The sequence below is a fragment of the Fonsecaea pedrosoi genome (genome assembly GCF_000835455.1).
Source record: "Fonsecaea pedrosoi CBS 271.37 unplaced genomic scaffold supercont1.3, whole genome shotgun sequence".
Lineage (NCBI taxonomy): Eukaryota > Fungi > Ascomycota > Eurotiomycetes > Chaetothyriales > Herpotrichiellaceae > Fonsecaea > Fonsecaea pedrosoi.
The window spans coordinates 4500757-4524713 of NW_013550613.1; the positions used below are offsets into that span (position 1 = coordinate 4500757).

The following is a 23957-nucleotide window of genomic DNA, read 5'->3' on the forward strand; positions in this document are numbered from 1 at the left end:
AACGCAGCCCCTTGCGGAACAACATCCCCGATTTATGGCCCTTGCCATCTATCGCCGGATCTCTCTGCAGTAATAATACACGAACAGGACACCGTCGTATTGTTGGTCAGAAGTCATAGATATATCCTCCGTATAACGCTCTGCACGTTGGTACGGGGTGTTCCCGACGAGGCTCAGACAAGTTCACCACCAACGGACTATATCCTATCACTGAACAGCTATCCACTCTACTGTGTGGTGTACTGACAGCCTGCTCCCTTACAAGGCTCAAGACGTCGACGTAGAGAAAGTTCAGAGAGGTCTGATATCAGACCTGCCCGAGTCTCCCCGCACCACTTCTAGGTGGCCGAACTGACTACCGTCCAGGCATGCTCCAGGCATGACCAGAAAGTCGAGTTTTCAGCAAGATGAGAAGCATGTTGAGGAGCAGCTCAAACGTCACTTACCCCTCTTCTAGCGCCATGTCAATAGAAAACAATGGCACCAGTTTCTGCACTTCGGAAACATTGGACCGGCGGTAGTCGAAAGGGTGGAGATCAAACCACATGGAGCGAGTTCGGGGGCGCTAATCCGGACCCCGTTTCCGAGCAGTGTATCGTGGTATCCCAATTGCGCCTCCTTTTTTCTTTCGTGCACCACTCGACTGCCAATCCGTAAATGTCTTATGTTCGTCCTTTTGTTCAACTCGTGAGGGAAACGAGGGAGGCGGTCATATATCCTCCGGATATCTTCTTTCATCCTCCGTGACTGATAAAGATAGCCAGCAGAGAGAGAAGGATGCCGAACTCGAGCTTGTGAAATCCAACAGATATGTCACGCGGCCAAATTATCCCATGTCTGTCCGGCGTCAAGAAGTCACAGTGTTGCTACAGACTTGGCTTGAAGGAATAGACAACTCCAGCCTCACGGATATAGAGCTAGGTCAGGCGATCCGGCCTTTCGTTGGTGTTTGATGCTGATGACGGCCTGTTCAATCATCCTCTGTAGTTCCATCGGGCTGTTCCTCTAAAGCATAGCAGTGGTCAGACTGTCAGCTCAGTGTGATTCTTCTCTTCCACAGAGTCATTCCATCCCCAGAATCCTACAAATTCAAGCTATCACCGGCTTTTTTGTTTGGCGAATAGTTTTCTTTCTACCGTAACAGGCACCGAGGAGACCGAGCTCACGACCATTTGTAGATGCATCGCTGTCTGCGCTTCTCGATCGGCGAGACGAACGACCCTGGGGAAATTTCAGCATGTCAGCCCTAGGGAAACGAAACAGGAACAACACAGCTCAGAGAGCAGTGCAGTAGGGAAGCACGGAAGGCAACTCGGGCCCTCCTCAATACTTTATACCCAGCGCGCGCAGATCTCCCGTGCACGATGTTTCCGGGGCGGGCAATGATTGACTGGCAGATCCAACGAGCCCGCGGATGCGTTTTCCGATGGATTGTCAAAATCGATTTGGATGGGCTGTGTGATGTTCGGTTTCGTCATAGCAATCCAGAACTTCTGCCTTGCTTCTGCTTCTGCGCAAAAGAATTGATGTCATGCATGTCTCGCCTGCGAAAGACTGTGGGAGGCTGCGAAAAAAAGGTCTGCGAGCCTTACACCCCAAACACTTGAAGAACTACTCCTCCCAAGACTTCGCTTCGAGCAACTGCGAAACCAAAGATCAATTATACATTTACAGAACTTGTATTTCCTCTCGTTACATCCCATTTCTTGCTCCAAAGGGGGGAAACCCCAACTCGGTCCCGTATCTCTTTTTCGGCATCATTTTAAATGGTCATAATAATGTCCCAAGAACTCGCCCCGCTTCCAGACACCGACCCTGACAATGCCCCCCAGCCCTCCTCATCTCGCAAGAAAGTGAGCCTCGCGTGCCTGGCTTGCAGGAGACGCCGGACCAAGGTACGTGTGCTTCAAGCCACTCGCAAAGCCTGTGTTTGTGTTCGAGGGAGATGGAACGAAAATGAGACGGTGGGAGTGGCTGACTTTTGTCCCAGTGTGACGGCGGCGTCCCCTGCGCTTCGTGCCTTTCCCGAAACACCGAATGTGTCAAAGACGAATATGACGACGGACGGCGCAAGCTCGCGGTCAAACGACGGTTGGAATCATTGGAGAAAGACCGCCATCTGCTGGATGCCCTGCTCCACGCCATCCGCACAGGAGGACCATACCAGCTGAACGCTCTGATTAGTCTGATACGAAGCAACACTGGACGACAGGACCTCGCCGGCTTCCTCGAACACGAGTTCGGTGGCATCAGAGAACTGGACCTCCAGAACCACCGCCAGGGGACGTCCCCGACGTACAGAAGGCACCGCGCCCGCCTGGGCCGGATCCAGGATATCGTGAACCCCCCGATTTCCGTGCCCGCGAAGCCGTGGACCACCGTCACCGACGACGACGACTTCGTCTCGCACCTCATCTCTCTTTGGTTTACCTGGGCGCATCCCTGGTGGCACTGGGTGGACCAAGATCTCTTTCTCGAAGCCATGAGATCAGGTGATCCTTCGAGCCTGCTATGCACTCCCTACTTGGTCAATATGATCCTCGCCGACGCCTGTGTCAGTCTCATCCCACTCCTTTCCTTCCCACAAAAAGCAACCCATGAGATTTTTCACAAGAGAGTGAAACTGACTTCCAGCCCACATGATAGCTACTCGACACCCTGGAAGAGGATGGCACAGATCCCAACATGGAGATTCGGGATCACTTCTACAACGAAGCCAAAAAAGGGGTCGAAGCCGAAGAAGGCCAAGTGTCTCTGGCCATGGTGGCAACATTGGGCGTGCAGTGGACGTAGTAAGTCGGCGCGGTGCACACCATGATTGATCCCCTCGATGTCTCAATTCCTGCTTTTCCCCTTGCTCACAAACAATTTGCCGCGTCGTGTTCCCTCAGCCTCAACATAAACGGTCAAGACAAGCTGGGGAACGGCGTTCTGTACCAGCAGATCTTCCTCTCCAAGAGCCTGAGCAAGTGGCGTCAAAGGATCGAGCACGACCCCTTGATGACCCACGAGTACCTCTCCAAGGTCGACTCCTGCCTCTGCCGGCTCGAGTGGACCCTGTACGCCCTCAACCCGCTCATCGGCCTCGCCTTGAAGCAGATCCGCGTCTTTGACCGCCCGTCCCGACCGAAACCCATCACACAGTCCGGCGGCTGCCAACAACAGCGAGCGTCGTCCTGGGCCCCATACCCCGTCCCCCATCCGAGTCTCGAGTGGCACCCCAAGTGCCACTATCTCGCCTTTATCTCGCTCGCCGAAAAGGCGACCTTGGACGAGACACTGTTCGAGAAGAAACAGAATAACGAGGGTGGCGGAGCAAAGGACAAATTTACACGCGTGTACCACGAGGTAGAGGACTGGCCGGACCATCTACCAGAGTGCATGAAGATGCATGACAACGCTATGCCCCATGTCATTGCCTTGCAGTAAGCTGAAAACCTGTATCCCGCCCGCGCGATGATGTCCACGCCTCCCTAGGCCATTTTCTTCCATGAGGAACTGCCTTCATTTATAGTCCATTCTCCAAACCTATCAATAAGGAGCCTTTTCCTCGTTACTAACGTCTTATACTCTTGCGCTTGTCGACAGTGCACTCCACAGTTGGGTCAACCTGACAATTTCGAAACAAACGGCCGCCCTCGACGCCGGGGTATCGAACCGACCGTCCCTGGCGCGGACGCCGAAGTCTTCGGTGCGCAGCCATTGGATTGAAATCTGCATGTCAGCCGCCAAAAACATCAGTAACCTGCTCGAGCAAATGCGCTTGAACTGGGGCGCAGACCATTTCCCGGTCATAATCATGCAGCCTGCCACCATCGGTGCCTTCACCTTGCTCGAAGAACTGAATGACCGACCCGAGTCTCAAGACGCCTTCTTCAAACTTTGCCTCAACCTCCGCGCAGCGAGTCGGAGGTTTCGCGTCAGTCGAGGGGTCCTGCGCCTCCTGCGCCGCAAGGCCAAGGAGAACGGCATCATCCTCTCCGACGAGTGCAACCACTTACTAGGCGATTCCGACACCAATATGGACGTCGATAAGAACATGTCGATGAACATCGATAACATTGGCTTGGAGTATTTGCTCGAGAAGTGGGATGATTTGGATCTCGACGAAATATGATTGCTATGTTGAGCGGTCCAGTTACACCAATGAATAGGTGCCTCCCACCCGGCGATTTTGACAGTAGATTCTTTTGCTGAACAGCGAACAGAGGATTTCTGCGACAGAGTCACATCCGAAACCAATAGCAGACCGGGGATAGATGGTCAGGCACCCACCAGCTTCAGATACTTCGTATTGTGGAAATGCTGATTTGTAGGACTTGCTCTCCGCAGAAACGGGGCTACGGGTGTCACGGCCGCGCGTTTTCCGAGGCTGCCGGACCTGAACGTTTTCCCATCGTGTCGACGATTCTTCCCATCAACGTCTTGATTTGCGCTGTGTCGGTCGCGCAAATGAAGAAATCCGGAAGTCTCGCCTGGTTCGGCGACTTGAATTTGTCCGATATATATTGGGAGGCGGCATCGTAGTCTGACCCGCCTGATTCCCCGGATGCCCCCACGCGAAGTCAGCAACAACACCTCGCAACATAGGAAGGGCAGCTGACACACAAGACGAAGGGATGGCAGAGGTATCAAAAGTCCGGGAGCGACATAGAAGGGGAATCCTTACCTTCATAATCGGGGAAGAAAGCCTCGAGTGTGGAGTGAGACAGCTTCTCCCGGAAGAGATCTGTCTTGTTGAAGACCAATTGGACCGTCGAGTGCGTGAACCATCGGGACTCGCACACGTCGCGGAAAAGATTGATAGCCTCCTGCAGGCGGTTGACCGAGCCATCCTCGTAGAGCATCTGGTCGTACTCGGACAGGGCGACGAGAAAGAGGATCAGGTTCACATCCTCGAAATGGTGCATCCATTTCTTTCTTTCAGACCGCTGGCCGCCGACGTCGATGACGCGGTAGATCGTGTCCTTGTTTGATGTGAAGGCGAACTCGGCAACGCCCGTGGTCTTCTGCCGGGACCGGAGGATGTCTTGGTCGTCGGGGACGAAGTTCGGGGATGAGATCCGATCGATAGAGTCAAAGTAGCTGCCACCATGATTAAAAAGAGTATCTTAGAAGGAATTAAAAGGTGAACCGTGGGTCTGCCCAACACCCTGTGCTGGCGACGTACTACCGTGCAGAATCGGAGACTTGGAATTCGTTGCATCGTGAGAGACAGGTTTTCACGCCGGCATCGGCCCAAAGAGCCTTGATGGCGTGGTTTACCTCTGGAGATAACTCTGCGGCAGTCATCTTCTGTCTTTGTGAAAGGACTGCCGACGCGTGCCGATCGGACGCAGGGTTTGAGAATGGGATGCCAAGGACATCCATGGCCTCCAAGACGGCTTGCATGGACTGGATGATATTGGCGAAGATGACCCCTTTGAAGTACCAACGCTCGTCGGCGGAATAGCCGCCTCCGTTGACGAGTTTCAGCTGCTTCAGCACGGTGGATTTCCCGGATTCGCCAGCCCCTGTCCTAACGTTCAGTATCGCGGACACAGCTCACATTTTCTCAAAGGCACCAACCTAGCATGAGGATCTTTACCTCCTTTTCCCGAGATTGTTGGTCGTGCCTGAGCCGCCTCTCGACCCGGAAGTGGCTCATCCTCCTCCTTCTGTCCTCTTTCCCCAGCGCACAGCCCATCCTTTCAACAATATCGCCTGGGGTGGAAGCGTGTCTAGAAACGAAAGGCCATGAGCGAAGGAGGAATTGTGACGGGAGGACAAAAGCATGAGGATCGTCAGGGAGCGGGGAGTCAAGCTGAATTCCTCGGCATGGCAAATTCTTCGAGCCGGGGTATTGAGGCGCACAAAGCATATTCACTACTCCTATACAAGCAGGCCGGAAGCCGATCCTCCTTGTGAATGGAGAGCTAAATCTCTGCCGTCGGCTTCGCAGAGAAATCCAAATCGATTGCCTGTCGGTTACCACTGGCATGAATCATGATTCCTTCTTTTCCAGATCTTGCGGCCCACAGCAGCCCTGGTTTCCATCGATCTGGAGTCTCCGCCACAGGCCGATTAGGCAACGTCAGAGCCCAGAGTTGATTGGATGATCAGCAGGGACTAACGCAGGGAGACTACCGCAGACGCGGGCTGGATTGAATCTTGATAGACGAAGAGATCAGTCCCCACACCGCCTCTGGAGATATTTTCCGCGGCATGCTAGTCGGTGCCAAGAGTCTAGTTTGTATAAGGAAATTATTGCCGAGCAATCCTTGGATTCGTCAATGGCTCCAGGGGAAGAATGCCATCGGAGAGGGCGGGGAAAGGCAAAGAAATCCAGATCAATTTCAGATCGGTGTCTAAACTCGTGTAGTTCGTATTTCGGTGCTATGGCGTATGTGGAGCGATTGGAGCCCTATTGATGTGGCAGATATAGGTATCCGAGAGGAACTCTGCATCAAGAGCCGATTCACCGCACAACAACTCCTTGGACTCAATGCTTCAGTACAGCTGGGGGGCCGAGACTAGCAGACACCGTGTTTGTCTGCCTGAGGACCTGCTTGGTGTCCAGCACTTTGGGTCCCTTGTCTCCACGGCGTCCACAGCGATGAAAGCTGAGGATGTGATATGATGTGTGGCATTGAGCCTCCTCTTGCGCCATGCATGCTCTCGGCTGCAGACATTTGTGTTCCCTCCATAGCATTTAAAAGTCAGGTAGCAGACGGAAGCGAGGCTTGTAAAGAACGGGCAAGGCAAAGGATGGTGAGTGTTTGGGGCTGCATCTTTGTCCCCTTATGGTCGGCATAGTTTGCAAAGTGTGTTCAGAAATCATTGACATTCGCCGTTGAAGCACTTGAGGCAGTCGTGGTGTCGTGTCAGAGGATACGTCGGTAGGGGGTGTCCAAATACTGGTGAAGGTAAACCTGGCCCAAAGACCCAAAACGGCTTGTTTGAAGAGCCAAAGAGGACAGAGGCAAGCGTCTTTCCCACAGCGGCAGGTCGAGATACGTGAGTCTGATTGGACAGTCTTTTGGTGCCTAAGGCTCAATAGTCGATATGCCATTGATCAAATCAGCTGCCCGTCATGGTCTCAGTCTGCTTTTCTGGTTTTTGACTGGGCGTCTATTCCACCTATTGCGCTCATCCCAAGAGTGGTCGACTTGGTGTTTCAACGGTGAGTTTGAGCCATATTTTTCCTGGGCTTGCTTGGTATCGGTTGTTGGTTGGCATATCTTCCAATCGACCGGTGTGATTCTTAGCGTTCGCACCAGTTACGGGTTCTTTCCACCGAGGAAGTGAAGAACAATGGATTCATCGACGAAAGGGTCAAACTTTGATGTTGTCTGGCTACAACTGGTCGGGCTCTGCGGGAGGCCGTGTTGGTCTGGCTGAAGACGGCCAATATTCATCCAGCTAAGCATACGCAGGATTGAAATGCCGCATACAAATCCTCGGATATCGATGAGTTGACTACTCGTTGGAAGCAAGAGAGTTCCGCCATCTGTCCCACAAGTCTTCGAGCAAATTCTTTCCCTGCTACTGGCGGCCCGGATCTTCTCCTCATGACGTCCCTCCATGCCTCACATTCGCCTGGATCTGTTCAAGAATCAGGCCCTGCGCTGGTTTCATTGATATCACAGGAATTGGAAACAGGAGGTTGTCCTGTTATATCAATATCGCACGGATCTGAGCGTGTTGTGATGCCGATTTGTAATGCCGAAGATATCTGATGGCATTGTACGTAAAATCCGTCGGATCAAGATAACCCACACGTATTTGTCTCAAAATGTTTGCAACTGCGCCCCTCAAAGACAAGTTGACCACGAGGAACTGCCTCGAAATCCAGTCAGATCAGAAGCACAGATATGCATCCTGGGAGGTATCAAACTCACCTTGAAACATCCAGCTCTATCCCCAGCTCCCGTCAACTTTCACTGACAGTCTGATGCCGCAGGCACATCCCGCCACCTGGGACCACGTTATTGGACTGGGAATTTCCACAGACCTACAGTCATTGTCTCAAAGATGCATTCCAGTCCTCCCATCAGTGATTGCGATGCGATTCCCACAGACAGCGCGAAACCCTTCGTGAGGTGGTCCACCAGACGAGGGCCAGATCCGATGCTGCACCCTAGCAAGCAGGAAAGGGAGCTTTTTTTCCATTGTTATACATATAGGGGTAGACAAGAGTTGTACAATATGGACTTGGACAAGTTCAAGGGAATCGAAAAGGCGACCTGCGCCCATTTCCAACACGGATTTGAAGGGTGGCGGGTCCTGGAATAGATAGCGAGTTGAACTTGCAACCCGGAAAGGACTGGCTCCTCCCATCAAGACATCGAACTACCTTGTAGACGATGAAAGTCCCATCAACATATCCCAACTTTGAATGTACCGTATCCCCAGTCTGCCGTTGGCCTGGACGGCGCCATGTGGGCAAAACGACTTTTCAAGCCCTGGGCCTGTCGATATTAAGCGATCAAAACACTGTCGTCTCAACTCATCAGTCGTAGCCCGGAAGAATCGGAACTCCTCTTTGGCGTCGCCAAAAGTTGGCTCTCTGACCCCATTCAGAAGTAAGAAGCCAGCCTCCCCAGCGTTCTAGAACGCCGGCAGAAAACTCCCAGGAAAATTCATTGAGCCAATCTTCGCCCCATACAATCATTTGACCTGTATCTTCAATGTCGCATGCTATTGTGCAAGCCTCTGTTAAGAATGTATTGGCATTTGCCGGGCCAATTGCAATAAGTCGGTCTCTGAGACTGGGAGAAGGAATCATGTCTATATAAGCATGATGCGGTGTCGACAGCTGGAGCTGCGAAGGCTTCAAGGCTCCCGGTAGTGATGGTTCCAAGGCTGCCAGAGTGGCCAAATGCGTTTGTGGATTGGAAATGACAGGGATCTCGAGGAGGGGGGCGAACATCTGGTGGAGCGACCGACGTATTTCGCGGATGTTGTTGGGGACAACAACGACGAGGGTACTGGGGTCGCTGCTGGCGCTCGATAATGGCGTCGTGGCGGGTTGAGGTAACGAGACTGGGACAGGGCCCGGAACATAAGAAGGAGCCCCGGAAACTGGACTCAGGTAGCCGGCGGGCGCAGCTCCATATGCCATGAATCCTGAAGGAGACCCTCTGACCTCACTTGGGCTCAGTGTCGGACCTGGTGAGCTGGCTTGCGACCCGTAAGCAGCCTTCAGAGACTCATTCTCCTGAGCAAGTGCCTGGTTCTCGCGACGAAGCCGTTCGACTTCTTCCACCTGAATACTGTTGAGTTCGCGCTGAGCGGCTTCGAGTTTGTTCAGGTGTTCCTTTCGCCTTTGGCCTGGTGGGAAAGTTAGTGCCTGGTTCGGAGGCAAATTTAGGAGGGGCGTTCCGCGGGAGGCGCAGAGCACCACTTACGGAACACTCGCTGGGCGTTGCGATTGTATTCTCTGAAACTGTAATCAGCGAAAGTCCCAGCCGAAGAAATGAGACGAGGACGTGTCTACATACCTCTTCTTTGCTGCCTTGCTTGCTTCACTGCCCGACTCCGACATGGCGACGATTTGGATGATTTCACTGTTGGTCTGATGGATGATCTCTGTGGCGACCGACATCATTCAAGTACCCTTGGGTGCTTCTTGCATTGACGTGGATTTGGACCAGCTCGACCAGTACGTAAGGCCGGGCGCAAATGGAAGGATCCGCAAAAGCAAAGCGTGGCCGCCTGGCAAAAGGTCCTCCAGTGAGAGGTGGAGGACAAAAAGCTGAGATGCACAGAGCCTGTGGAAATTGTAACGCAAGGCGTGGCAGAAGCGATATGTCCAGGATTAAAAGGAGATGAAATGATCCGAATAAGACGAGTGTTGCCTGTCTGATTGGGCAGCAGCGAGAATCGGGAGCAGAATAGCGCAACGGCCGACCTGCGAATAGTCAAGTTGAGTCGAATATGGCCAAACGGTTATAGACGAGTCGGAGCCTGAGGAACTTGATTGCTTCATGAGTCTGGCGGTCACTTGCCTATATCTGTGGAGATACACTGCCCTGAGGACCCAGCAGATTGACACATATAGGTCTATCAAAATTTGGGTTAGGTGAGTGTTCGCAATGGGGACCCGCCCTGGTGGTCCTGGAGGGCAGCCAGGTCTATGTCCCGCGAGCGAAATGGAAAGTATAGTCAGCCACAGCCGCTTTGGTAGGGTTTGGTTTTCTCTGCCGTTGGCCGAAGTGGATGGGGATCCAACGCAGCCGGGCCTGCGCAGAAAGAGACAGCAAAGAGGGACCAGGGATCCCAGGACGGCAGTGAAGTTCTCATTCGAGTCTCGGCAAGACTGACCTGGTCCAGCTTGGGAATGAAGCATGCAGGGGTTCGTAGTGAAGCCATTGGAAAGCGAGGGCACAATGCACCAAAACCATGGCGCCAGGTGAGCAAGGGTTTCTCGCCTGGGACCTCGTCCTTGGTCCGAAGCCTGTGTAGGCTTCCCATAGGGGGACGTCAGACGCGAGATCGCCGCAGTCCGCAGGCCGGGGCCGCCGTTCGGCAGAGTGCGGGCTGCCATAAACGGTAAGACCACAGAAGGGTGGATTCGGTATCCAGTCACACCTCACTTCGTTGTCGAACACGGGCAGCGCAGGCACCGCGCAAATAGCAAGCCTTAGAGGAGGGGGATCTGAGATTTTGACGGCAGGGAGGCTGAGATGGGCATAGTCTCAGAGCCTGTTGGCAAGGCCACGGCCCAGAAGAAGGATTTTAAGTGTGAGGATACTTCACTACTAGTCGCCAGGTTAGTTCTGAGATTGGCTGCCCAATCAGGCCAATCAAGCCGGCGACCCATGACGAGTTGTAGGTGGGCCTTTTGCTCTTGTTTTTTTTTCAGCCGCGGGAGCCTCCAAGAAAATCCACTGTAAACCCAAGCAATCAGACCAAAGCCATGCCAGGAGAAGCATATCCGACGAGAGTTTGGGGAGAATTGCCACGCGGTCCAGCTTGCATTGCAGCGCTCGGCGCCGTTAGCTGGTTGTACGGGGTAGGGTATGGGCTGACCTATTCAGCTGTGATGGTTTGAGATCCATCGATGTACCCCAAGGCCCTAACCACTCACAAAGGTCACTTGTCCCAAGGTATGACGACAACGAGTGGAAGAAGCACCAGGGCGCACCATCTTTTGCAAACCCGCCGCCACTGCCCACTATGGTAGCGCGCAGCCATCTGAACATCAAAAACTCGGGTTGACATAGCATCCCGTGCCCCACCGAGGGCTTCGAGGGACTTGTTCTCCGCATACGAGTAGTAAACCCATAAGCGAACTTCTTTCTCGGCTCGCCAGGCTATTTGGGGCTGCCACTATGCAGTGACCGGGCCCGTGGAGGAAGGAGGATGAAGCCCTTGGGTAGGAGTGTACGAGGTATTTGGTGATGCTGCCGAGACTAGACTATCTGGCTGCCGTAGGATTTCGCTTGCACCAATAGATTGGTGGAGTAGGTCGATCGAAATACAATTGCCCGAAAAAAAGACTTGGGGCTGATGTTTCCATTGTCCTTGACTGAGGGATGAGAAGGTCTAACCACTATCGGTCCTCTGCATCACAGGGTCAGCTACTGCATCCCAGCTGTACTCCATGCAGTAGGAGTTGGGGGTACATCGTCGAGCGGGTGCTAGGAGACAACATGGGAGTTGACGGAACCTTAGTTGGCCGGTTCTCGTGCGAAATGTCCTTTCGAATGCGCATGCTTTCTATTTGGAGCACAGGAGCAGCATGGTGCAAAGCTGTTGCGCAAGTAGACAGGGGGGGTTGAAAAGAGTTGCGAGGGGACCACTAAATGACTAGGAATAGGAGGAAAGCACCCAAATGGTCAGTTTTGCTAGATGCAGTGGATGGTGGTAGCATGCACGAGTAGCACAAAACCGAAAATGCAGGGAAAGGAGGAAGAGGGCGTGGGCCCATGACAAGCCACGAGAACAAGTCGTGCCCATGCCACGGCGGATTGTACCCCAAGTAGGCTGCAGCAGCCGATCTCACATCAATTTTTTTTTCATCTTGGTTTACTCCTTTGGGTGACAATGTTGACATCAGCTGTTCGGACTGAGAATACCCTCGTAGTTGGTAACCTCTGTCTCGCGAACTTGGGCATCTGCTGTGGCGATGACAGCGAGAGGATTAGGCTGCGTGGCTGCTTCTGAGCTGCAAGCAAGCCCAAGCTGGCTGGGGGATGCCCAACAACAAAGCAAAAAGACAAGTGAATCACACCAAAAATGCGTTGCAGCAAGCCATCAAAGGGTCGAGACCGGGCGAGAAACCCCAGTAAGCCTGTGTCATAGAGTTCGCCCTTGCTGCAAGCCACCTGCGCACCCAATGCACGCCGACCAACTTGGCGCAGTGCAGTACTAGCTGCCGAGTACCTCGTACTGTGCCATTTTTTCTTTCACTTTCTAATCCCCAAAACCCAAATGTACAAACATTAGCACATGAAAACACCTGGTCAGATCGAGCATGAGGGGCCTTGAATGCCACCACTTGACGATGCTCAGCCGCTCTCGACTGGTCATGTATACAACGAAGACACACGGACTGTCACCAGGTAAGGCTGGGGGTTGGTGAATCATCCACGCTTCACTTACAAGTGCTAGCTAGGTGGTTACTCTATGGACACGGTCCTGCGAGTTGTTCCATCAAACCATCTCGATGCCCTGCCGTGCCCTGCGCCCTAACAGGTACCCCCGGGCCTTTTCCGCCCACCAGAAGGCGCCTTGAACAAGGATCCCCAGGCAAAGAGTCAGCCAGTACAACGACTGGGGACAAGGGTCTTTGAAAAACGACATCCCGCACGAACATGTTTGACGTTGTTGAAATGCGGCCAGATGCAAAGTTTTTCCCTTTCACCGCTGCTTGTTATCTCCTCCAACTGCCAAAATTACAGCAAACGTGTCCACGAGACTCTGCGTGCTGCGAAGAGCTGTCTGTCACGGGAGATGCCGAATTCCTCTACATCGGAGATGGGGCTGTGGGATTGAAGCCTAGGTATGCCGAGTAGTGATGAATTGGATGAGATGCACTGGCTAGCGACCTCGACCATACCATTTCGGAACCGTTGGCATCCTCATAATATCGCCTCGCCTACGCCTCCATTTTCCCTGCTTCAAGCGAGTTGACCCAGTCGCCTGTTGCTCAGCTTTGATACTGTCCCTGGTATACCCCGGCTGGTGCCGCGTTACTGGGTTATTGGGTCGAGCCACCAGCCTTTTCGGCATGAAACGAGTCCAGGGGGAGCCGCTTTCAAGCCTCATCGTTATAACAAGCATATCGGGGCCTGTTAGGTACTTTTTCTCGAGCCCCTATCTGGCCTCTGGAATCCAGCTTGCTCCTCATGTCCTAGTGACCCCCCTTTCTGCTCTAGCAACTAACAGCACAGAGCTTCGAGATCTTCATGTTTACATGAGGCTTCCTGTATAGCGACTGCAAGATGTCGGAAGTAACACTCTACCGGGCTCCGGTGGGCGGCAGCATCAAGGGCTATTCGGTTCAAACGAGGTCAAATATTTGGTGATCTCGATCCAACTGTGTCATGCCCACGCGCCAGTCTCGTTGAGATACAAGGCCGATCTTCCTTTCGTCTTACAGTATTGACGAAGGCGTCTCCTAGAAAGGGGGTTTCCCCTCGATATTGTGCCTGCTGCAAACAAGTTTCACGTCTAATTCAGATCTAGTCATGTCACTGCCGATCGTTTCCTGGAACTCCATGGAGCTGAAATTCGCCTAAGCGATCAATAATGCTGCCATTCCTGCGCCTCCAGACGCCGAGTGGTGGCCGTAGTAGCAACACATTCCGTTTACCGAATCTGGAGACAGGAAAGAGAGAAAGAGCAAATGTCCTTGTGAAAAAAGACCACGGTGTATCCTTCTTTACCAAAGTCCAATTTCAGACTATGTACGTGAGATGTCAGATTCAGATTAGTGCCAAACGCGGCCACCGCAGTCTCCTCTGCACCCAGTAACTCGTCGATCTCGACATCCAACCGACCACAGTTAAGCGATCATGGCGATGCATCTCTGACCCCAAAAGAGACACCTGAATGTACCCCTTTCGGGTTGCCAGTCAGGATTGGAGAAAATTCTCCGGCTACCCCCACCATTTGTTCATTATCCCCATCACCTGAGTTGGGTATTATTATTGCGTGCTGTTTCGGCTAATGACCGACATGTTCAAGCCCCATCAAAGCCACACTAAGCCTCATGTCACAGAGCCAATCACACCCATTAGTGAAAGAGCTTTCTACAAGGCCGTGTTCGGACACTCCGTTCTCGATGCTGAAGGATCAGCACATTCGATACGCGATCTTGAAGGGTTGTATGTAAATCACAGCCTCCCCCAGTTCTCGAAAATCTGAGCTGACCCCTCTCTCATTCTGCAGTCATGTGCTGTGACGCCGACCGGCGACACCGAACTCCAATCCAATCCTCCGTACATTGGCCCCCTAGCAAGAAAAAACATCCCTCTACTGGACCCAGTAAAGCCGCACAAGATGGGGGTACCCGACTCACTTCCAATGCCCTTTTTTTTGCGGCCAAAGACCACATTTTCAAACTCTAACAGGCGCACTGCAAAACAACCTAGGGCGGAGTAGCGGCCAAGAGAACGTTGTCTCTTTTTTTTTTGTTTCACTGCTCTGCACAAGACGAGGACAAAATCTTGTACGTAAGGCAGGGAGAAGACCGAACCCGTGCTGGGGGGTTCCCGTCGGTTGATTATGCTGTATACAAGTACTATAGGTACAGACAGGTACACAAGGTTTTGTACGAGTACGGTGCGGATGAACCTATGCGGAGCCTTGGGACTTGAGACATCTCCCTCCAGCTGATATCATACCACGTATCAAGCGCTGAAGTCCACCAGCTCCAGCTTCATCGTTGACGCCCAGTCACCCGAGTCAGGCGCCGACGAACTTTAAGCAACTCACAACCCGAATTCCTGGCAAAGTTTATCCCCAAAGCTCGGGAAAAAAGGATTGGCAGAGTCCGAATCAGTGGCGACAGAGACAACCGGTTAGGCTGCTGGGTGCGTCCCCGTATCCCACAAACAGACCCGGAACTCGGACTTGATGCGAAGTGAGGGAAATTTTCTCCATCAATCATTCAATGGTTGAGTGGAAAACAATTGACTCGAAGGCCGTTCCTGCTAACGGTCCAGCAAAGGATTACATGGTGAGCCTTCCACCAAATCATCGTCCGCACCGGCTTCGCATTGGATTTTTGACTGCATGACGAGCACGTTTCCCCCCTGATGCCAAAGTAAAGAATTTCCCGCACCACCGTTGCATTTCAACGCCCAGCACAGCCACCCATAACCAACAACTCAGAAAGTGACCGCGTGGGAAAGCAACATTCGTTCGCTTGACATAAAAAGCCCGGCACGCCTAATGCCTCCCCCCGAGTCTTGTTCCCAGCGAAGTTTGCAATTTCCAGAGACCATGGGCTTTGCTGCACAGTGCTTGGCCAATGAAAGTCCATATCAGTGGTCCGAAGGTGCTCCGAATCAAGGAATGCTGCATAACGCCGTCCATCCGCTTTGCTGTCCGTCAGGCAAGAGCCGGTCAAGTTGCCTTTCACCCGACCCAGACCCAGATAATGCCGACGACCACATCCAAGCCTTTGCTATCGGCACCAGGGTACTTGAAGCTCCACATACCATCCTTTTCGTTGTTCCAGTAGGCTCCACTTGCCGCGTGCATGCCTCGACGACCACTCGTTTTCTTTGTGTCGTCGCCGGTCGAGGCCGGAGAGGGGGCCGCGTGCTGGATGATTGTGCTGTTCACCACGTATTTGTATTGTGGTTGGCTGGTCGTCGATGATCCAGGAGCGGGCTTTACCGTTGTCTCTTCCACGAGAGCCCCCAGGATGCTGTTGATGATCATCGTGTTCCAACCTTCAGTTTCTGAGTGCGAGTAAGACGTTGCCCCTGAAAGGGCGGCTTCGCATGCCTATCCGGCCAGAAACCGAGAAGTTAGCGCCCTGCAATGTACAGCTTTTGGACACGCTCTCACGGTGGTTGGCCGAAGTGCGACTTACGTTCTCTGTGATCTCCTTGAGACGGGTGTAGGGCACGGGAGGGGGTGCTTGATCCGATGCCATTTTCTTGACAGCGATCTTTCCTCCTGCCACGTATTTGGTGATGTATGTAGATTGGGTTTTGCGGAGCAGATCGTGCGACGCAGTGGAAATGTCGGGTGTAGAGTGTGAGTCTGCTTTGAAAAGCGACGGATGTTCTTTGACAGAAAGTGTGGAAGCTGGGTCGCAAGGGGCAACTGTTGTCACAGAGGACTCTCTCGTGTATGGCTGCTCGTCTGGCCCGTCCCCTGCAGGTCTGCACGCTTTCTCTTCGCCTTGGAGTCTGGTCTCTCGCGCCGCGCTGTCTGGTTGTTCCTGCGACTTACTTGTAGGGCTTCCCTTTTCGCTTCCCACTAGTACCGATTCTCTGAACTTCTCTTCTTCCTTGACCAGCTCGTCCTGCTCACGCTCTCCCTGGCGATGTCTAGTTCTCAAACTGAAGGTCGAGGCTTTTCGCGCAAGTCGACGTCGAAACTCGGCGAGAGTCCCGTGTTCCGGAGGATGTTGGGTTTGGCGTAATGTGAAGATGCGCTTATTGGGACCTAAGTCAAGCAGGTTCGGGTTGGAGTCGTGGTGTTTTCGCAGTCGGTGTCGCTTTGCTGGCTTGCCTGGTTGATCGACTGCATGCAATGCACCCTGAGGTTGATTATTTTGAGAAGGGTCAAAACTGGTAATGGTGGACTTAACCCTCCGCAGTAGAGTCGACATCTTGTCCCCCACTGGCGCCCACGGTGAAGCAGACACACCCACGGGTGCCCCTGGAAAAGGCGAGAAAGCTTAGGAGAGGGGCAGGGCGAATGAGAAGCTTGGGTGAGAGCAGGTGCCTCTCTCCCCGCAGAGGATTGTGTCCCTAGGCGAGTTTTCGCAGCAGCTCACAGGTAAAAGCGAAAGCTTGTTCCTCGAACTTACCCGAGACCTGCGAGTCTTTTGGGTTTCCGCAGGAGACCAACTTCTTTTGCAGAGAAAACGACAAGAGGTTACAACCATACATATGTTATCGCTTTCATAACTTTGACCAATCTCCCAAAAAACCAAGCTCCCATCACCAGCACTGTTACCAGTTTATAGCTATCCCAGTATACGACAGGCCGAAAATGTCCGAACAACCACTTCTTCAGAGCGCCCCCGGTAAGGTTGCTTGCTCCAATGCCCACCCAACCCGGTGTCTTTTGTTTGAACGCATGACTTTTGCGACTAACAGTTTCAACCGGGCCAGGCAAACGCATCGCCCTGCCGACGCGCGTCGAGCCCAAGGTCTTCTTTGCCAATGAGCGGACCTTCCTCTCGTGGCTCAATTTCACCGTCATCCTGGGAGGGCTGGCCGTCGGCCTCCTCAACTTCGGAGACTCGGTCGGCCGCATATCCGCGGGACTCTTCACCCTGGTGGCCATGGCGGCCATGATATACGCACTCGTCACGTTCCACTGGCGAGCGAAGGCTATCCGAGTCAGGGGCCAGGGTGGGTTCGACGACCGGATTGGACCGACTGTACTGGCCGTCGCCCTTCTCGCAGCTGTCATTGTCAACTTCGTGCTTAGGGTGGTCGAGTCGTAGGCATGGCGGCTCGAACGTGGAGAACAGAAACAGGCGGTGGCCTACCGATGAGGACGACAAGCCCGAGCCGTTGACAGAATGAAAGAGAGGGAGATATGGACACGTGGAAAGAGAGTAGAGGGCTCGGGAGGGCCGCTTTGGGGTCGAGAAGAGAGCATCACAGAAATCTGGCGACGGATCTACGGCGGCATTCATTGGTGTGGGTGTTGTACCCCGGCCTGGAGCTCTAGACTCCCGAGCTTCCTGCGCCTTTGCAATATCCGAGCATCCCTCTTCTGGAGGTGCTCATTTGGGTGGCAGGTTTATCACGCGCAGACCAAAGAAGGAAAGAAAAAAAGAAAAACAAATCAATAGTGCACGAACAGAGCATACTTGACACCTATAATTGATCCTTTTGTAGGCGATAAAGTCCTATCTCGACTTCATCGATATGTCGTGCTGATGTATCTTTGGTTTTTCGTAAAGGACATGTAAAGCTACCTCTGCCCGTGTGCTACATTACGGTCCCGGCCTTGTGTTCCATAATCACGATATTCGCTACCAGCTGTCCCGTTGTGCACAAGGTAGGAGTCTCATTCATCAAACTCCGAGCTCCCTTCAAGGTCCCATCTCCTATCCGTCCCCCAAGTAAAATCCCCCGAAAAAAAGACTCTGTTCAATCCACGGCTGTCCTAAACCTGTCTCTCAATCATAGCGAGCAAAGGACAGTGCCATTCCTACGTCCCGTTGGTGTTGCGGCTGTCGGGGTACAACAGACTCAATGCTACTCCGCCATCCTGGTCATCTTCAGTGTCGGGCTCACCGCTGTCATTTCCATTTTCCTTGCACTCAAACCCGTCCACGTCGTTCCCCTCCTCCCAATCCGTTCCCTAAGGCGGATTGCTGTAGTCATTCAACGCGACACAGACCGCGCCCCTGTGATGGCCGCTATACTGCCTGATGATCTTCCCCGTAAGGATCTCCCAGAGGCGAGCGTAGTGGTCGGAGCAGACAGTGACAAGATACGCGGAGTCAGCGCTGAAGGCACAATCCCAGACCCAGCGTTGGTGGATGTCCAATATGGCGTGACAAGGGAGCGGACGGCGGAGGGAGATGAGGTCTGTGGTGGGGCGGAATTGTTGGGAAGCAGTCGAGGCGAGAGAAGGGGTGGAGTGGGACAGTTTCGGGTCTGGGGAGGAGTCGGTGTGCTTGTCATTTTCGGCACTCGGCAGGGATGGTTGCGAGTGCGAGAGTGTGATTGTGTTGGGATTGTTTGGGAGTGGTCCTGTTTGCTTTGCTGGCGCTTCTTGCTGTTGCTGTGATATTGGTGGATTCTGGGGTTCATTGAGATCTTCCAAATGTTCCTCGTTCATGTCGATCTTCCAGACGCGCACGGTGTGGTCGGAGCTACATGTCGCAAGGTATTTTATATCTGGGGACAGAAGAAGGCGCGTGAGGTAATCCTTGTGGGCCTTGAATGCGCGGCAAGGGAGAAGGGTGGTTGAGTCGTGGTTTTGGTATACGCGCCAGATGTAGACGTCGCCCTAGAGAAGCATTGTGAGCTTTGCCCTTGTTGTCGAAACCCAACATCCTTCAACCTACCAGATTGTTTCCCGCAGCCAGTAGAGAGCCATCGCTCGCAACGCTCACGCTGGCCATGGAAATGTCTTCCACAGGGACAAGCTGATGGGTACACCGACTTGCGCCCAAATCCCAAATGCGAATATTCCCCCCTCGGTCACAGCTAACCAGCTCTCCTTGATTTGGATGAATCACCACGTCATTTACTGGATGCGAGTGTTGATAGTTCCTCTGAACCATCCCCGACCTGGTATCCCAAACTCTTACTGTGCAGTCTTCAGAACTAGTGACCATCCACTTCCCTTCACAGTGAAACGCGACACCAGTCACATTGTTCGTGTGGCCCTCGAACTGCATGATAGGGTTGGGATTGCTGGACTTGATGTCGTAGAGACGCACCATATGACGACCCGCAGCCGCCAGGTACTTTTTGTCTGGTGTGATACATAGTCTGTTGACTTGTGATTCCGGATGTTGGATTGTTCTTGAACATATCCCTGACAGTGCTTCCCAGAATCTACAGGGCACGAGCAAAGGTCAATTTTGAAAGCGAAGGTGAGGGAACAAGGCAGCGGGCGCACCTAATAGTATGGTCATAGCCAGCTGAAGTAAGGATTAGCCTCTTGCCCAACATTTGCGACAGCGAGAAGAACAATACCTGTGCACAATATGACGCTCATTTTGACGGCTCATGGCCCCCAGGCGCCGCCTCTGATGTCGGGCTTTGTACTTGGTGCAGCTTTCAGTCTTGTGGATGCTGGTTGTGTTGATGCACAGGCTGGAGATGGAGATGGGTGCGGGGATGAGATTCTTTTGTGACGACCAGTAACGCCAGCCTCGTACCTCAAGGCGTCGGAGCCTCGTAGTCCCGCAGAAATGCAACCCGCTGCTTTAAGACAAGCCGCAGGTAAGCGAGCCAATGAGCGATGCACAAAAATAAGGCTTGTTCTCGCTTAAATATCTCCGTGTGTGTGTGGACTCTCTCCGACTTCATCTCTCCATTCATGCTTGTATATATATCAAATCATATGGCCGTCAATGTCGCCCACACAGACGCCGTCGCTCCCAGACCGCCATCACAAGGCCATCAGTTGAGGGACTTTCCCAACAAAACGCCAGCAATTTCGACCATCATGCTCTTGTTCCCGATTTGTACAGTCCAAATGATGGTCCCGCTCTTGCACGAACCAGGCGGGTAAACAACGGTTGAATAAGTCAAGGTTGGTTCAAGAGGTGGAAGCTTTGCAGCCGTGCTGTTGCAAGTTGACAAGACGTGTTTTTCTTGGTTCGGTGTGGCCCCTCATGTCATGGACTGCTTTTTGGGTTTTTGCTGGGGAGACATGGTGCCAGAATGGCAGCACCCAAAGGTGAGTGGTAACTTACTAAAGTATGGAACCATTGGATTGACCGAGACAGTCCAGGTGCGAACACACGGTCTGCGCCCTGTACCAGACTTTGTGTTCTCGCAACAGAATGTTGCGGTGTCGCGGGCGCGCTGGCCGTCCACGAAGCAGGCCCCTTTTATCGTGCCTTGAGACAATTTCCTGCTTGAAGTGTTCTTCTCTTCGTGACCGACCTTACCATCCTGCTTCCTCCTGGATATTGAAATTCACTTCATCAGACACGACATCTACACCTGGAATCGTCAAGAGCCAAACGGCATGAAAACTGCGCCCTCCTCAATCCCGTTTGCTGCATACAGAAAGTGAGCTTTGCGGATCTTCACAGGTTAGTAGAATTTGAATCATGCATATTGCCTGACCCTAGTAACACCGTGTGTTGTGCAGTGAAGACTTCTTTGTGCACTACTCTCGTACTTCAAGAGGTGTCACCCCTTTCGATCTCCGCCAGTCAATTTTACGGAAACGATCATCACAGTTTTCATACAATCTGGTGATAGACAGCCTCATCGAATCTTGGACAGATTCACAAGATCCCTTCGGACCCCGTCATCCATATCGACTTGACCCGCACCTGAGAGACAAAATCAGCCAATACAGAGACCTGAGCGACAATTAAGGACTCTTTCTCTCTTCAACAACTTCATCGGAGCTCTAGTCGACATCAACACCTGTCCATATTGCAACGCTTCACGGATCAATCATGGATCGAAACTCAAAATACCACACGAGTTTCATTCAGAACGACTTCACAGGAAATGCCCCCAACAGCGACCCCAACAGCCAAACCTCAAATCCTTTGAACAACGTCAGTCACGTTCAACAACATCTCATGGGAACACCGAACCACGCCTTCCAGAATTCTCTTGCTAGGAACAATTCTCTTCAACCGCTTGTTCCCATGGCTCAGAGTTCAACGGATTATGGAAGTCCGCTCCGACAGCAAACTATGGGATTGCACATCATCTCACCTCAAATGCCCAACCTGAATGGCAGTCCTCTTGGATCTCATCAGATACAAATGCCAGAAAACATACTACCGTCCATCGAAAATACTGGCAACGGTCTTGGGAACATCCATCCTCCAACCCAGAACAATCTGCTTGGATTGTCAACCGAAGGCACCGTTGGACTTCATGGCGAGCAAATGACCAACGTCGTTGCCCCATATTCGTTCAACGATGCATACTTCACCGACACCAATGCGATGGGAATGCAAGACTTTCTCGGTCCGATTGACAATAGTGTCCAGGACTTCACTGCCAATCTGTTCGATCAAGAGCTGGCCAAACTCGACCCTGTCTCTGCACACTTCCAAGATCTTGGCCATGGCAACAATCAAGGAAACACTTTCCTCCCACAAGGCCAGCGAGACGACACTACTGGACAGACGCAAACTCAGGAGACTGTGCACATACTACAGGCCGAAATACAAACCTACAAGGATAAAGTCTCTTCGCTCGAACAAGAGCATGGCACAACGGTCGCAACGCTCCAGCAACAAATCAGCAAGCTCAAGACTGAGAACGCAGCCCTGGGAAAAGACGCTATCATAGCCACAAGCTACTATAACACTCTTCTAGGCCGATATGACTTCTTGATCGGACCAGACGGCAGACTCTTCCCAGTGATCCCTCGGACCATGGAACGGGCAATTTTGGCGAGCAATCGACCAAAGCCACCACTTCAACAGAATTACGAAGCCAAACTGCAGCGATTGAAGCAGGAATATAGAGATGTACTTCTCAGAGCTGACATCTGCCACTTGTGCCCATTGCACCACAGCAGCCGTCATCAACTGCGAGCTCCAAGCGTGGAAAGGGCTGCCCTTCAATTCATTGACCTCACCAATGTTGACGAAGAACCTGTTGCAGTCTTCCGAAGTGACTCCATTCAAGACTTTCTAGCCCGTGCTGCTCGCGATGAGCTGGCTCAGAGCAGCAGCTCTGACGGACAGACAATGGCTGTAGTGCATGCAACAACATGTGCCCAAAAGATGGCGACCTTTGCCGCAATTCCGCCAACAATGCAAGCTGGATCCTCAAGCGCAGGAAGCACTCAACCTCTGGCAGTCGAAACCGCAAGACCAAGACCGCTTGATACGCCCCCTTCCGAAATGGAAGACATCAACCTCGCAAAGCGCCAGAAACGCAAACAGTCTGACTATGGCTGGATGCAACCAAGTCAAAACCTTGCGCTGAGGAAGGCAAACGGCGACCTGCCTCATCCTCTGGAAGAGTGGAGTCTTCAGCAAGCTGGGAATACGACCACTGGATTTCTTGATGCCGTTGCTGTCCACAACGCCGCAACGACCACACCAGCTGCAGACCGCCGGTCCTCGATCCAAAAGTCGAAACCAGCACCGGCTCCGAAAGCCGCGTCTGCTGCTCCCAAGCTTTCAAAGGTCACCAAAACCAAAGCAGCCACACTAAAGAAGCCCACCACTCGCGAAAAGGGCAAGGGAAAAGCCAAAGCATCTGCAGCACGATCAGCGAATCTCACCACCGCTCTCACCGGCCTCAACAGTGTCACCTCAGCCACCAACATTTCTGGATCCAGCAGCGCCCGCGAGACTCTCACAGTCGACATTCTCCCCGAAGAGCCTGCTCATGTCCGTCCTCGAACACCAAGCCCTCCACCACGACCCACTATTTCAACCACAGACATGGATGCCGAGTACGAAACCGACGAGGACATGGAGGCACAACTCAGAGATTACGACTTGACAGTCATTGACCACAACGAACAATACCCGCTGCCTGAAGACAACGAGAACCCTCAAGCGACAACATTCTGGGAAGTCGACGATGGAGAAGTGGAAGACATCATTGCCCTGTTGGAGGAACCCCAGAAGCAGCAGGCCATGCACTGCCCGGCCAAGGAGAGCGAGAAGGACTCGGCTCAGGGCCAAGCAAACCCAGCCGCGGACTTTGAACAGGAAGTTGCGGAGGACAACGGCGGTATTGGAGATGCGAGTGGGGATGCAGACCTTGAAAGCCTCTTCAACTTCGACGCTGTGGAAGAGGACCTCCCGATGACGACGTGGCCCGGCGAGGACGAGGAGAGCGAGGTGAGCGAAGAGGAATAGATGGATCGAAGGAGAGACGGAGAGAAGGAGGGGAGAGATGGAACGATGGAACGAACATTGAGTGATGAATGAATGGGATGGGTCATGAGCGACGAGCGACGAGTCCGACTGATGAATGAACGAATGAGTGATGGAAAGATGTGCTGTGAACGATCGGCGCAAGCACTGCAGGGACAGTGAGTTGGCCTGGGAGATTGACTTCCGGCTTACGAGGACAACGCATGGATGGGAAATGAGACGATTAACGTTGTGTTCGCGACAGGACGGCAGAGATCACGAGACG

At 52.9% G+C, this 23957-nt stretch overlaps 7 protein-coding genes across 7 annotated transcripts; 3 read left to right on the forward strand and 4 right to left on the reverse strand.

Annotated features, from left to right (window-relative positions):
* Nucleotides 1-1778: 1778 nt before the first annotated feature.
* Z517_05565 (uncharacterized protein) lies at nucleotides 1779-4117 on the forward strand (the record flags this gene model as incomplete). Its single annotated transcript, XM_013430892.1, has 5 exons — nucleotides 1779-1895; nucleotides 1991-2554; nucleotides 2647-2792; nucleotides 2892-3425; nucleotides 3601-4117. 5 exons carry the CDS (start codon nucleotides 1779-1781, stop codon nucleotides 4115-4117), a joined length of 1878 nt encoding a protein of 625 aa, XP_013286346.1.
* A 232-nt stretch (nucleotides 4118-4349) lies between these two features.
* Nucleotides 4350-5686, reverse strand: Z517_05566 (uncharacterized protein; the record flags this gene model as incomplete). The annotated part of the gene is made up of 4 exons (XM_013430893.1): nucleotides 4350-4537; nucleotides 4670-5085; nucleotides 5171-5513; nucleotides 5569-5686. The coding sequence occupies 4 exons, from the start codon at nucleotides 5684-5686 to the stop codon at nucleotides 4350-4352; spliced, it is 1065 nt and encodes a 354-aa protein (XP_013286347.1).
* Nucleotides 5687-8491: 2805 nt separating this feature from the next.
* On the reverse strand, nucleotides 8492-9586 carry Z517_05567 (uncharacterized protein; the record flags this gene model as incomplete). Its single annotated transcript, XM_013430894.1, has 3 exons — nucleotides 8492-9312; nucleotides 9390-9421; nucleotides 9483-9586. 3 exons carry the CDS (start codon nucleotides 9584-9586, stop codon nucleotides 8492-8494), a joined length of 957 nt encoding a protein of 318 aa, XP_013286348.1.
* Nucleotides 9587-15570: 5984 nt separating this feature from the next.
* Z517_05568 (uncharacterized protein) lies at nucleotides 15571-16780 on the reverse strand (the record flags this gene model as incomplete). The annotated part of the gene is made up of 2 exons (XM_013430895.1): nucleotides 15571-15945; nucleotides 16034-16780. 2 exons carry the CDS (start codon nucleotides 16778-16780, stop codon nucleotides 15571-15573), a joined length of 1122 nt encoding a protein of 373 aa, XP_013286349.1.
* A 386-nt stretch (nucleotides 16781-17166) lies between these two features.
* On the forward strand, nucleotides 17167-17626 carry Z517_05569 (vacuolar transporter chaperone 1; the record flags this gene model as incomplete). Its single annotated transcript, XM_013430896.1, has 2 exons — nucleotides 17167-17200; nucleotides 17274-17626. The coding sequence occupies 2 exons, from the start codon at nucleotides 17167-17169 to the stop codon at nucleotides 17624-17626; spliced, it is 387 nt and encodes a 128-aa protein (XP_013286350.1).
* Nucleotides 17627-18495: 869 nt separating this feature from the next.
* Nucleotides 18496-19866, reverse strand: Z517_05570 (uncharacterized protein; the record flags this gene model as incomplete). Its single annotated transcript, XM_013430897.1, has 5 exons — nucleotides 18496-19149; nucleotides 19208-19288; nucleotides 19454-19703; nucleotides 19768-19789; nucleotides 19845-19866. The coding sequence occupies 5 exons, from the start codon at nucleotides 19864-19866 to the stop codon at nucleotides 18496-18498; spliced, it is 1029 nt and encodes a 342-aa protein (XP_013286351.1).
* A 1423-nt stretch (nucleotides 19867-21289) lies between these two features.
* Z517_05571 (uncharacterized protein) lies at nucleotides 21290-23674 on the forward strand (the record flags this gene model as incomplete). The annotated part of the gene is made up of 1 exon (XM_013430898.1): nucleotides 21290-23674. One exon carries the CDS (start codon nucleotides 21290-21292, stop codon nucleotides 23672-23674), a length of 2385 nt encoding a protein of 794 aa, XP_013286352.1.
* Nucleotides 23675-23957: the final 283 nt, after the last annotated feature.